Source organism: Excalfactoria chinensis, chromosome 10 (genome assembly GCF_039878825.1).
Source record: "Excalfactoria chinensis isolate bCotChi1 chromosome 10, bCotChi1.hap2, whole genome shotgun sequence".
Classification (NCBI taxonomy): Eukaryota; Metazoa; Chordata; class Aves; order Galliformes; family Phasianidae; genus Excalfactoria; species Excalfactoria chinensis.
Genome location: NC_092834.1, coordinates 7,014,058 through 7,027,249, shown reverse-complemented (window position 1 = coordinate 7,027,249; position 13,192 = coordinate 7,014,058). Strand labels below are relative to the sequence as shown.

At 47.5% G+C, this 13,192-nt stretch overlaps 1 protein-coding gene across 1 annotated transcript in view; it reads right to left on the bottom strand.

Moving 5' to 3' along the window:
• Nucleotides 1–13,192, bottom strand: part of ACAN (aggrecan) — a 42,460-nt gene that overhangs the window by 5,060 nt on the left and 24,208 nt on the right. Inside the window, exons 9-13 of the mRNA XM_072345540.1 lie at nucleotides 12,702–12,876; nucleotides 12,139–12,266; nucleotides 11,748–12,041; nucleotides 11,057–11,251; nucleotides 6,894–10,046 (exon numbers count right to left, since the gene is read on the bottom strand). Coding sequence (XP_072201641.1) covers nucleotides 6,894–10,046; nucleotides 11,057–11,251; nucleotides 11,748–12,041; nucleotides 12,139–12,266; nucleotides 12,702–12,876 — 3,945 coding nt within the window. The remainder of the gene's footprint in view (nucleotides 1–6,893; nucleotides 10,047–11,056; nucleotides 11,252–11,747; nucleotides 12,042–12,138; nucleotides 12,267–12,701; nucleotides 12,877–13,192) is intronic.

The window sequence follows — 13,192 nt, the reverse complement described above, 5'->3', positions numbered from 1 at the left end:
GAGATAGTTTTTTCTTAATTACAATTCAGATGAAGTCCTGGGGTAAGAAATCTCATCTCAGTGAAGCTAAGTGCAGGAAAGAAAAGAAGTGGGTTCAAAGATGGTTCAGCCTTTTCCTTTTCAGGATCACAGGAAAAACTATGGTAGCCTTTTTCTTGGTGAAGAACACGGGAGTGCAGTGAACCTCTCCACACTACTTGTTTTTTTGCTTGTGATGGGACAGGAAGAAGCTGTGCATCTTTCTCAGCCACTGATTCCCTCATGGTGGTGGAATCTATTCCTATTTTGCCATCTAGAGCAGCCCTTAAGATGCTTTCTGCTTTTCCAGAGGTGAAAAGAGAAGTTGGTATGGGAAGAATTGGACCTCCAACTCTTCAGTGTTTCTCAACTTGCTAATTAGCACAAGTCTGGGTACTAAATGCCATCATCTGGTAGCACTTCCATCCTTTGTCATCTTGGGGAAGAATGAAGGAAGCACGGAAGCAGGTCACAGGTAGGCAGCTTGATCTACGTATTAGAGAATCTAATTTGTGCTGGAATTAAAGGTCTTCTAGTATATCTCCAGACTGAGCTTTAATCCTACTTACTGATCTTAGGAATCAGAAGGAAAACCATTCAGAATGAAAAGATCTCAGAGATGTTCAACTCAAGAAAGAAGACTAATGAAGAAAGTGGGTGGACACCCATGCAGGTTATATTGAAAGACTGGTTAGATCTTCATGCAAGACAATGTTTCATTCTTTTATGCTCAGAAGAAATAGAATGCTGTGAAACTAACTAACACTCCATGCTGTCCTTGTAGATGAGAGGGGTTAGTGAGGAAATGTTCAAAGATGATGAACATGCTGGCTATGGGAATACCAGAGCAGAGTAGCGATGTGAATGTCTAGTTGCTCAGCAGCCAATATCTGATATGTCAACTAAAAGCTGACGTGCTCTGTAGTGTGCCTGAATGATGCAAAAAACTCTTCCTGACCTTGGATGGCAAATTGGTTTCTGCTTTGGAGCTTGAGAATTGTCTTCTTTATTCTAGATCATATCAATGTAAGCAACATATTTGTTCCTCAGATGGTTGAAGAACCACTTAATGCCAGTTTTGCAGTTAGCCCTTCACTGAGAGAAGGAATTTCTTCCTCTGGATCGCCCTTCCAAATACTCATGAAAGTTTTCTGCATTTCTATATTCAATACAATGCAAAGAAAAAATGAGATCTTGTTTCCATGATGTTACGAAATACTCTGAGACGTTCCAGTACATATGAGGGGTGGTGGGTCTGGTAAGAGAGGACCTCCAGTTGGATGGCTCTTGTCTGTAGTAACACTTAGGAGTTCTTAGGAGACAGAAAACATAGAGGAAAATGAAATATCCTCAGGGATGATGACAGCATTTGAGGATCCCTGGTCGTCCCAACAGCAGTGGCAGCAGATGTTTCATTGATCCCAATGGGCTCCAGCTGAACAAGGAAGGAAAGGCTCTTTTTTGTCCATTGGGCTCCACCAAGAGGAAAACACACTGCAGAGGTGGGAAAAAAGCACGTACAAAGCAGAACATTTAGTGGGGAAGAATGAGTCTTTGGTCATCTTCAGCAGTGTGGAGTAGAGTTTTGGTGCATCCAAGGTCTCTTCTGAGATGCATGGGACCCTTTGGGAGCTGCCATCCCTGGTGCTGGAGGAAGAAGGAGCAGAGACATGCACGCAAACTCATTGCCACAACTCTCCAGCTGGGAAATAACACTGGAAAATAATTTCTTTTTACAGGTAATGTATATAATATGACGGCGCATATTATATATGCTGTGAAAACAAAGCTCTGCATGCAATACGTTTGTTATATACATACACACATACACTTGTATATATCAGATGAAAAGTGTATACTCATTGGTAGTGTTGGAAAACAGACAGCAAATACAAATGAGACAGTATTCTTTTCTTCCATGACACCTACAGCTTGATCAGGTTACCAGACTGATATCAGGAAACTCAAACATGCTGGCCAGTCTGGAGGAAGTGTTGAGGATTCTGGTCTTATAGAAACGTAAGCTTTAAATTGGCAGCCACGATGCCTCTGGAAACCATGGCAAGCTGGTTTGAGGGTATTTCTAGGATATCACATCAAAGCCATAGGATTTACGGGAGGTGAGAACTCCAGTAAAGAAACAAACATCTATCACTCAATGCTTGGTTCTTCCTTCTTAGCCTTTTACATACCATAAGCATATCCCCTTCCACAGGGTTTACGGCTGGGTGAGGTCAGTAAATCACTGCCCATCCCCAGCAGCTGGAAAGCCAGCAGCAGGGGGGAGTTTGACATTCTTGCTTGTAAGTGAGCTACTTGTTTGCTTGGCTGAACAGCCATTCAAAAGTCAGCTCTGCTTTGAGGTGCAGCTAAAGAGCTTATCAGCTAACAAGGAGGAGAGACTACTGCTATCATTACCCAGTGCTAACAAAGGAATAAGGATGTGGCATGGGATGCAGAACAGAGGCAGCCCTGGCTTTCAAGAGCTTCAGCTCTGAAACACAGACAGGGAAGAAAATGATTTGCAGTGCCGAGAATAGGAAGCCCGCTTAGAACTCATAATAATAACTCACTTCTCAAGGATAATGCAAAATCAAGAGCTCTTTGGGAGATGCTTTTCACCGCAGTTAATATCACCCAGAAGTTACAAAGGATTATTCAAACCTATTGTGACAACAGATCCTATTTGATACTACTAACAGGACCCAAGGGCTAACTTTTGGATTACTTTTTATTAATGAAAACAAAAATTAAAACAAAACAAAACAAAACCCCTCTAATGTAAATACGGTCTTGCATCTGGAAGTTGTAAACTGTTGGCTGGCCAAAGCAAGGGGAGTTACAGAGTTGCAGTGCAGTCTTTGAATTTGCTTCACACCATTTGCTTCCTCAGCTTTCTCTTACACTGCCAGATACTTACTATATTTAGTCAGTACTATTTTCTTTTGATGCAGCTAAACGCAGCGTAAGTATTCTCCCAGTGCCTTTGAAGACATTGTGCTGTACTAGATCATGGAATTGGAAAGAGAAATCCTTTAGAAATGAAAGAGAAATAGATCAGCCCTGGTTTTGCTCAGAAGACAAATGGCATGTGAAAGTGAGCCCACAGTGAGAGAGAAGACTTTCAAAATCCTTCATCCCAAGCTAAGCAGACAATACTAGAAACAGTGCTAATGTTCCATAAAACAATACAATCCATGCATTCCTCTCAGTGAAAAGCCTGTATCCATGATAGCAAAAGTGCTCATGAAATGAAGTTACCTTGGTGCTTAGAACAATTACGGCAGAGAAGCCGACTGCAGACAGGCTGGGTGCTACCACCCATCCCCTGAACAAACTCTAGTTTTACTCACATTGAGAGGAACTGGTTCAGAAGAATATCTATGATTTGGATTCCTGCTTTTGTTCTGCATAGAGGAAAACATAAGGCTGAAACACAAGGCATTTTCTGCATGTCCAACAGTCCCTGTGGTGCCCCTCACCCCTTCTTTATAGACCTTCCTAAGTGTGATTATCTAAACAGGGATTCAGAGACCAGCTACATCATTATCTTCTAGAGACTGAGGTAAAATTCCAGCTACAAGTCAAATGTGCCTTTCTGAGTCTCCAGGGAAGTTTGAACTGATCACTCAAATAGAGAAGAAAAACCTTTGACTGATTGACTCCTACAAGGAGAGGAGTCGTCGAGGAGAGCAATTCCTTCATCACTTACAATGAGCAATTAAGTTAGTAAAAGAATTGACTATATAAATTAAACCAAAGCTGCTTCTGGGATGATCTTTATGAGCCAAAAATAAAGAAAACAAATAGAAAGAAAAAAAAAAGGCTATCCCTTGGATTTCTTGGGGGGCGTGAAGGAGGAAATCCCACCGATACCTTTTCTCACTTGGGTTCTAACCTTCAGCTGCTTTGGGGCCATTGGTGGAAGACTCCATGGGTTCTTTTCACAAGAGACAAGCAAAACTTAACACAAATTGCTGCCACTTCAGCAAATTTCTGTTTTTCTCTTAAGTTTTTAAGATGTTGGCTGGTCAGAGTGCTCCAAACCACAGCCTCTCACTGACGCTCCAGCATGCTTTTCTCAGTTAATAATTATTTGTCTTCAAATGCTACCCAAAGCAAAAAGACCCACTGAGCTGGCAAAGCTCTAGATGGAGAAGCCAAGCCTATGGCCATTTCTTTATGCTCTAGGCTTCCTGTCGTCAAGGAGGAATCCAGCTGCTGACAAAGACACGTGCAGGCAAAGCCTTCCATTTTGTTAACAACTAAAAAATACTGGCATCCCAAGTGTTAACCTCCAGTCTTCTTGTCCCTGTGGCTTTGTCTTTGAGAGAGAAGCAGAGCCTACAGAATAAAAATGCAATTCTTCTGAAGTCATCCCACTGAAAAGACTGCTGAATCTAACTGGAACACTTAAATGGCAGGACAGGAGCCCAGCAGCTGCATGTCCTGCCCTGAGCTCCAAGCTCCTTCTGTGAGCTGAACCAGCTTTGGTCATGCCCCAGTGGTATTTGAAAAGCACTGCATTTAATGAGCATCCAAAGCACCCTACAACTCTGAGCACAGCACAAGGTTCCAAACCATGGCTCCAACCCGTGGTTCTTCCTTGTAGGCTTTTCACGTTCCCAGTCACTCTGAAGAGCGATGATTTCAGAAGAGGACACCTGAGAATATTTTTCCTTCTTTATTCTTCTTCATCAGCACTGTGCTCTACTGGTCCAGAGGAATCTCACCCCCGTGCAGAGGTGCTGCACATTCACGGTCAACAACACTTTCTTGCTGCCTGGATGAGCCTTGCTCAGACCCTGACCTGGACTGCATTTCACCCTGAAGAAATACTACAGTAAAGAAGCTTATCAACTAAAGAATTCTTATACCCCAGATTATCTTCTAGAGAAGCAAAAACCAAACACATGTTCTGAAGCCCATCTCTAGTGTACAAGGAATCCACGGTTAAGCTTCGTGCAGTTATCACTTACCTCTGTCACCTGTTAAGAAACCCCAGCTGCTATATTGCCATTCCCATGACTCACAAATACACAACATATTCCGATCTTGGACCATTTTTCAATCTTCTTCACACACGAGCTGCCTAACACATGGTTTTCTTTCAAAATGCTTCACAAGAATGTTGGCTAACAACTGCTCTGAAGAATCTGGCAGTAGCCTTGTGGGTAATTTATAAAAAGAAGTGGTGAAATAAAACAGCGCTTTGGGGCCATGTTTTTTCTCCTTTTGCTGAGCCTTGCTGGCTGGTTCTCTTCCTTCCCCTTGTCCTTCTGACTTGCTTTTGCCTCCAGGCTAGGACGTGGCAGCAAATATGGCCCACGAGGTGTGCAAGGAGGGTTTTGGGGGCTTTCTGCAAAGACAGGTGGGATGTGTGGGGAGCAGCGCTGAGTTGTGGCCACCTGTTTTCCCAAATGATGCAGAGTGAAATGCAGTGATTTGCACAAAGCACTTTGAGGATGGGAACGAAGCTAGAAACCAGGCTGAGCAGCACAGAGCCCTGCATTACAGACCCGTACCAAATGCAGGCCCGTGCTTAGTGATGTGGGTTCACCCACATCAGTCCAGCAGTCAGCATGGGAAGGGAGTGGAGTGAATACTGCTTTTGCTAGAAGCAGATCTCTTTGCAAATGCATTTTGTGCTGTATTTCTGCAACATGGCCAATGTGAACAGAACCACGAGACATCTAAAAGCACCAGAGCGTGTTTATGTGACAAGATGAGTGATTTTGCAGTGGGGACTGTGCCCCAGATCCTGCTCCTGGCTGTAGCAAAGTGAAATTAAGCCATTGCCAGGGATGCTGTGGGACATCCTACATTACTGGCCTGCTTCCTGGCCAAGATGTGGCTGTTAAGTATGAAAATGTCCCTGCTTGTCTTCTCATTGTAGCATCCTAGCGCCTGCATGGCATGTAAGCACTGCTTGGTGGAGTGTTGTCAGGAAGCTGATGAAACATTTTCACCATACAAGGTTACTCAGATTTAAATATTGCATCTGTTTATACTTGGCAGCAACCAGTCCTGCTAAAGCACCAAAAAGGGGCAGGGTGAAGGGAGCGCATGTATCAGCGCAGCTGCCAGAAGCTGTGAGCATCGTCTCGTGCTTTTTGCCCGTCTGTGCTGCGGGGAGCAGCATGCTCAATGCATATGCTGCACTCTGCAGCGACAAGGCTGAGAGCAGAGATCTTTGTCCCCAGCTGGCTTGAGCCTCTCAGCCCCTCGGCACAGCAAAACGGCTGATGGACGGCTGCTATGGAGCAAGAGATTGGAAACACCCAAGGCAGCGAGTCAGCACATCATAGAGAGAGAAACAAAGCAGGGCAGAGGCTCGCAGCCTGCCTGATCCAACTTCCCAGCCACATCTCCCAGCCAGGGTGGAAGTCTCAGGCGGGTGGAGCTGTCTTTGCTCTGCTTTTCACATGATGAGAAAAAAAAAAAAACAAAAACGTTGTTTTCTTGAGATGAGAGCAATGGCTAAGAGCAATTTCAGACAGGGTGTGATTGCCCTGCTGCCTTCCACTGAACTATCACACCCAGTGGCTCTCACTGATCATTCACAGAGTACACTTTTTCCAGCCCCCGTTCCAGCAGTACAGAGAGAAGAGGTCTCCTGCCTCCCAACCACCACCCATATAACCCAGGGGTACAGGTAAGTGATGCTTGGTCATGCTCCTAGCAGGTGCCAGCTCCACCAGAAGCAGCAGCTGGGAGGAGCAGCCAATGCCTGCTGCCATACTGCAGCAGGGGAAGGTCCCCATGCAACTCCTGGTGCTTCCCCTGGGCTGGCCCTCAGCTCTGCCATGGGCAGGCAGGAGGAGATGTGCCCCCTCCCTCCTTTCCCTTCCTTAGTGTGTTAGAAGGCACAGTACCTTCTGTCGTGGGTCCCAGTGCATCTATTGCTTCTTGGGAGGCTGGATGCAGGGCAGCAGTAGCAGTGGCTGGCAGATGGGGATTGTTGAGGACCGCAGCTGTTTCTGTCTCTTGTCCTGATGCTGCAGGAGTGGAGGGCTCTATTTCAAGCTGAGTCTCTTCGGTGTTTCTGGGTCCCTGTGTTAGTTCAACATCTGGAGCGCTGGTGCTAATTACAACGTCTGGGACAGAGGTTTCCCCTGAAATGCCTGTGATCAAGTGTGATGTGTCGGGAATTTCCTTCTCAGGAGCACCGGAGGGCTCACCACTGGCCAGAGACGTGGCAGCAGTGTCAGTGCTAACAGCAGGCAGCCCAGGAGTTTCCCCACTGCTTTCGTGAGCTGTGGATGTCTCTATGCCAGCCTCAGGAAATGCAGATGTTTCACCCCGGGCTTCCTGATTTGTGGATGTTTCTACACTAATTTCAGGGAAGGCAGGACTTTCGCCACTTACTTCTTGAGTTGTGGATGCCTCTATGCTAACCTCAGGATAGGCAGATGCTTCACCCCTGGCTTCTTGTCTTGTGGAAGTTTCAATGCTAATTTCAGGAAATGCAGATGTTTCCCCACTGGTTTCATGGACAGTGGATGTCTCTATGGTAATCTCAGGAAATGCAGATGTTTCACCCCGGGCTTCTTGACTCGTGGATGTTTCTATTCTAATGGCAGGAAAGGCAGACGATTCGCCGCTGATTTCACGGACGGTCGAAGTTTCTATGGTAATCTCAGGAAAGGCAGATGTTTCTCCACTGATCTCTTGAATTGTGGAGGCTTCTATGGTAATCTCAGGAAAGGCAGATGTTTCACCCCGGGCTTCTTGACTCGTGGATGTTTCTATTCTAATTTCAGGAAACGCGGAACTTTCCCCACTAATTTCATGGACCGTGGATGTTTCAATGCTAATTTCAGGAAAGGCAGATGTTTCTCCACTGGTTTCATGGACTGTGGAGGCTTCTATGGTAATCTCAGGAAATGCAGATGTTTCACCCCTGGCCTCTTGACTTGTGGATGTTTCTATTCTGATTTCAGGAAATGCAGACGTTTCGCCACTGATTTCTTGAAAGGTGGATGTTTCTATTCTAATTTCAGGAAACGCGGATGTTTCCCCACTGATCTCTTGTATTGTGGATGTTTCTGTGCTGATTTCAGGAAAGGCAGACGTTTCCCCACTAACTTCCTGAATTGTGGATGTCTCTGTGCTAATCTCAGGGTATGCAGATGTTTCCCCACTGGTTTCCAGATTCGTGGATGTTTCTACACTGATCTCAGGGTATGCAGATGCTTCCCCGCTGATTTCTTGATCTGTGGATGTTTCTATACTGGTTTCAGGGAAGGCAGATGTCTCACCACTGATTTCATAAGCTGTTGATGTTTCTATACCACCTTCTGCAGATGTTTCCCCACTCAGGTCTCCAGATGCAGAGCCCTCACCACTTGGTCCAAAGACGTAGGGAAATGTGACAGCTGTTTCCCCACCCAGCTCCTGTGAAACCGTTGGCCTGGTCACAATTTCTACTAAATCAGATGTGATTAAAGTGACTTCTGGAAGTCCCGAATCCTCCCCACTAATATCAGTCACAGCTGAAGGTTGTCCGCTTAGATCTGTGGCTCCAGAAATGTCTCCACTGAAATACGGGATCCCGGATGGCTCTCCGCTGAAGTCTCCTGTTCCTGAAGGAAGCCCACTAGACTGCACAGCTCCAGACCCTTCTCCAGATAGTCCTCCGTCTCCAGAAAGAAATCCACTGATTTCTATCATCCCAGATGGTCCTTCTCCCACCTCTTGTTCAACTGATGCCTGCGTTACAACTTCTACCAGTGTGGTATCCACGAGAGACACAGTTGGAAAGCCTGAGGTGAGCCCACTTTCCTCTCCAGATGCAAGGCCACTGATGACTTCGACCCCAGAGGTTTCTCCACTGCTCTCAACTACTCCACTTGGAAATCCACTCATCTCAAGCACTCCAGAAGCACTCCCACCAAAGTCTATGTGTCCTGAAGGCTGACCGCTGACCTCTAAGCTCCCAGACACCATGCCTGATGTCTCTCCTGAAGGCAGTCCGCTGAACTCCACAATTTCTTTTGCTTCTGCTTCTGCAGCTGATGGGGTTGTCACTTCTTGCAGGCTGGTGCTTATAAAGGTAACACCTGAGACCTCACCACTTCCATCAACACCAGAGGTAAGGCCACTCACATCCACCAGGACACTCACCCCGTGTGTTCCAGATGGTTCCCCACTGATGTCCAGTCCTGAGGGAAACCCGCTGAGCTCAGGCACCTCAAAAGGCTCTCCACTAAGCTCAGGCACACCAGAATGTTCCCCACTGAGCTCAGGCATCCCGGAATGCTCCCCACTGAGCTCAGGCACCCCAGAAGGCTCTCCACTGAACTCAGGCACCCCGGAATGCTCCCCGCTGAGATCAGGCACTCCAGATTGCTCCCCGCTGGCTTCAGTTCCTGAGGGCAGCCCGCTGGCCCCACTGCCATCCCACTCTGCAGATGGAAACCCCGACAGCTCTCCTTCACCACTGACTCCAATTGATCCTTTTCCCTCCTCTTGCCGTCCCGGTGCTGCCGTTACAACTTCCACCAAAGTGGAATCCACAAGGGAGATGGTGGGAAAACCAGAGGTGAGCCCACTTTCCTCTCCAGACGGCAGGCCGCTGATGAGCTCAGTGCCAGAGATTTCTCCACTAAATCCAGAATGCAGACCACTGCTTTCAGCTCCAGACGGCATCCCTCCAACTTCTGGTATCCTCGAAACAGACACCGATACTTCTTCCTCTGCAGAAGTTAAGCCACTGGTATCAACAGTGCCAGAAGGCAACCCACTCACATCCCCTGAGGGAAGGCCACTTTCTCCAGGTACAAAACCACTGCTCTGCAGGTCTACAGATGGTAATCCACTTTCTCCAATCCCGGAGTGCTCTCCACTCAGTTCAAAACCTCCAGAAGTTGGTTCTCTGCTCATGTCTGGGGCTCCAGATGCTGAAGGTTCACCACTGGCTGGGTGCTCTCCAGACTCAGGGAACTCTCCGGACACTTCAGGGATGGAAGCATTGGTACTTGTTTCCTCTGGTATTATGGTAGCTGGAGGAAAAGCAGATGGTCTCACTGCAAAAGGAGGGAACAAAGAGAGGGAAATAGGGCAGCTAGTTAATATTAATGATTTCCTAATCTCCATCCAAACTGTCATCTAATAACATCATATTTGGGATAAAGGGCTCTGGCAGAAATCCTTTGATGCCCTCAAATTTGTTAATGAGGATAATATCTTAAATAACTGTTACATACAAATTGCTGGGAAACAGACAGAATCTATCAACTTCTGGCACAGGACAATGGCAGCAGTGACACTAATTCCCAGGAACCAAAATAAACCTACAATTTACTTGGACATGGCATATGGAAGAGAAGAAGTTTGGTGCTGCCCTGAGCACATCTTGGCTCTATCCCCTGGGCGTGTATGACCTGGGGTCAGTTTCTAGGCTGCCTCCTGGACACACAACAACATACTATGTGAGATGCCCAGGCAATGTAAATGTTGCTCTACAACAGCTATGCTGGCCAGTGCCATTCTGGTAGCATAGCTGGTCACGCAGCGAAAAGTTCTATATACTTGTGTAGCTCCTCCTGTTGTACCTTTGTGCACAGATAATTTGCTAATAGGGTGAAAAACACAAAACAAACACAAAAGTTCTCTGAGTGGGACTGCATATCAGTTCACAGCCTGTTCCACAACAGTATGCAAAACCAGCAGAGCAAGAAGTCCTTCCTTCAGTTTGAATAACTGAAGCTCCTTGGTCCCACACTTGCTTTGAGACTCAGTGTGCCTTTCCCATCCCATTGCCTCCACTTTAGGGTAGCCTGTGGAGGACGACATGTCCCTAAGGAGAACTGTGTGTCTCAAGTGCCTCCATGCTTCCCAGCACTCTCCTCTGAAATGCACCTGAAGCTGTTACGTGAAAAGCTAACTGCAATGAAGAGAGCCCTCTCAGATTCCACACCCTCCTCCTCAGCTGCATTTGGAAGGCCCTCCCTTCAGCAAGGACACAGTCTATTTTAGGAGTGCTCTGCTTCAACAACAGTACCCATAATGACTCAAGAAACAGTGCCTGACCCACCTGAGAGCAGTGATACGTCGGTTGGGAAGACCTCTGTTCCCCAGGCTGTCTGATTCTCAGGCTCAGTGGAAAGCTCCGTCTCCACAGTTGTTTCCTCCCCAGAAGGTATTCCCTCCACTCCAGGGATCACTTGGGTTACCATCACCTCTTCTTCAAAGAGTGAGGTCACCCCCTCCTCCTCCATGGATGGCAGAGCTGGAATAGAAAGACATGGGATGGAGTGTCCAAGAGTTCATAGTCCCAGATGAAGCAGCTCCATAAGTGATCCATATACTAAAATAAGAAGCCATGGCGAAAAAACAAGCTGAGCCCCTGATACTGGGACACAAGCTGGGCAGAGAAGAGGAGACAGAGGGAACTGGGTGAGATTTTCCCTCTGAGACATTATGAAGGCCAGGTTGGATGGGACCCCAGGCAATCTGATCTAGTGCTTGAATTAGTGGGAGGCAACCTGGCCTGTGGCAGGGTGGTTGGAAGTGGACGATTGCTGAGGTCCCTTCCAATCCAAGCTGTACTATGATCAAGTTAATAAAGCAAACACACAGTTATGAGGATGTGCCTCAGAGGTCCCAGAAGAAGCAAGGCTTTGGTGAATCCCACTTAGCCCTAAGTAGGACCCTGATGCACCCATGCTCCCATTGCAAAACCCTGTTCCCCAAGGAGGACGGACCTAGGAGGAATGGGACAGTACCTCTGAAGCAGAAAGCGTGATGCCGTGACAGAGGGTCAGGAAAGCCTGTCTGGTTGTAGTGCTGGTAGATGGTCCTCACACCAGGTGCATCCCCCCCACAGGCAGGCCGAGGGCTCACGATGGGGTACCGCAGACTGCCATCAGCCAGCCATCCAGGGTAGCACCTATCCAGACCCTGCTTCCAGGCAGCGTGGAGCTGCCCAGCAGAGGCCAGCGTGGCATTTTGGCTTGCACAGTACAGCTGGGCTTCTTGGAAGGTGAACTGCTCTGGCTGGGTCGCAAAAAACACTTCACCTGTGGGCCAAAAGACAAGACAAACGTGAGTCTGAATCTCAGCGCCATCGCCAACCTGCAGCGTGACCGCCCACATGGAGGAATGGGGAGAAAGTACCCTTTAGCCTGTCGATGTAACAGTACACATCGTAGGTCTCTGAGGCCGGGCGCATGCCATATGACCGCACACCCGGGGAGCTCTCTTTGTCTCCTACACAGTTGCTGCGGGGATTCACAATGGGATACCTGGCAAAAGAAGAGAGGAGGTGAGCCATGCTGCATTGGGGCAGCGAATACAAACTTTCCTCCATTTTTTTATACGTCAGCTCACTGTGAAATTCATCACTAGTCACACAGTTGAGGAAAGAAATGGAAGAGATTGAGAAAAACAGGCCTACTGGCCACTATATGAGGAGACAACTTCAGGTTGGGACAGCTTTAGCTGTAGATAAATAGAGCAGCAATGCAGACCAGAGGGAAGCCTCAAGTTCAAAGAATGGTTTGAGCTGTAAGGGACCCTTAGAGGTCATTTAGTCCAACTCCCCTGCGCTGAACAGGCACACCAACAGCTGATCAGGTGCTCAGAGCCCCATCCACCCTGATCTTAGATGTCTCCAAGGATGGGACATGGCTGAATAGTCATTTCATAAAGATGTATTCCCTTCACCGATATGGCCTTACCTGACTGTCTGGTCCCGCAGCCAGCCGGCATCACATTGATCAAAGCCAGCCTCGTAGGCAGCCTGGAGCTGCTCAGGAGTGGCAATAACAGCGTTGTTCTCCAGGCAGGCCTGCTGGGCTTGGACGAAGGAGAGGGCATATCTGCTGGTGGCAGCACGGTAGTGAAACACCACGCCTGAAGGAAGAGGAACCATGGTGAAACAGGGCATTAAGAACCCCCAAACTGCGATGTGTCACCAGACAAGATCTTCCTGACAGCAATGCAAGGATCACTTCTGCAAACTCACTTGGATGGAGATCCCTCATTCATTGAGTTCTGCTGCATTATAGGGTGATGTTCTGGGCATCTCTATAGCCTTCCTGTGGGATCTAGTTCTCCTGACTTTCCCCTCGCACAAGGGAATGCAAATTACCACCACTGCAGCCATCAGATATTTGATCCCCATCCTGCTTATGATGGAAGCCCACAGTCCCCCTCCAAAGCCCTTCCA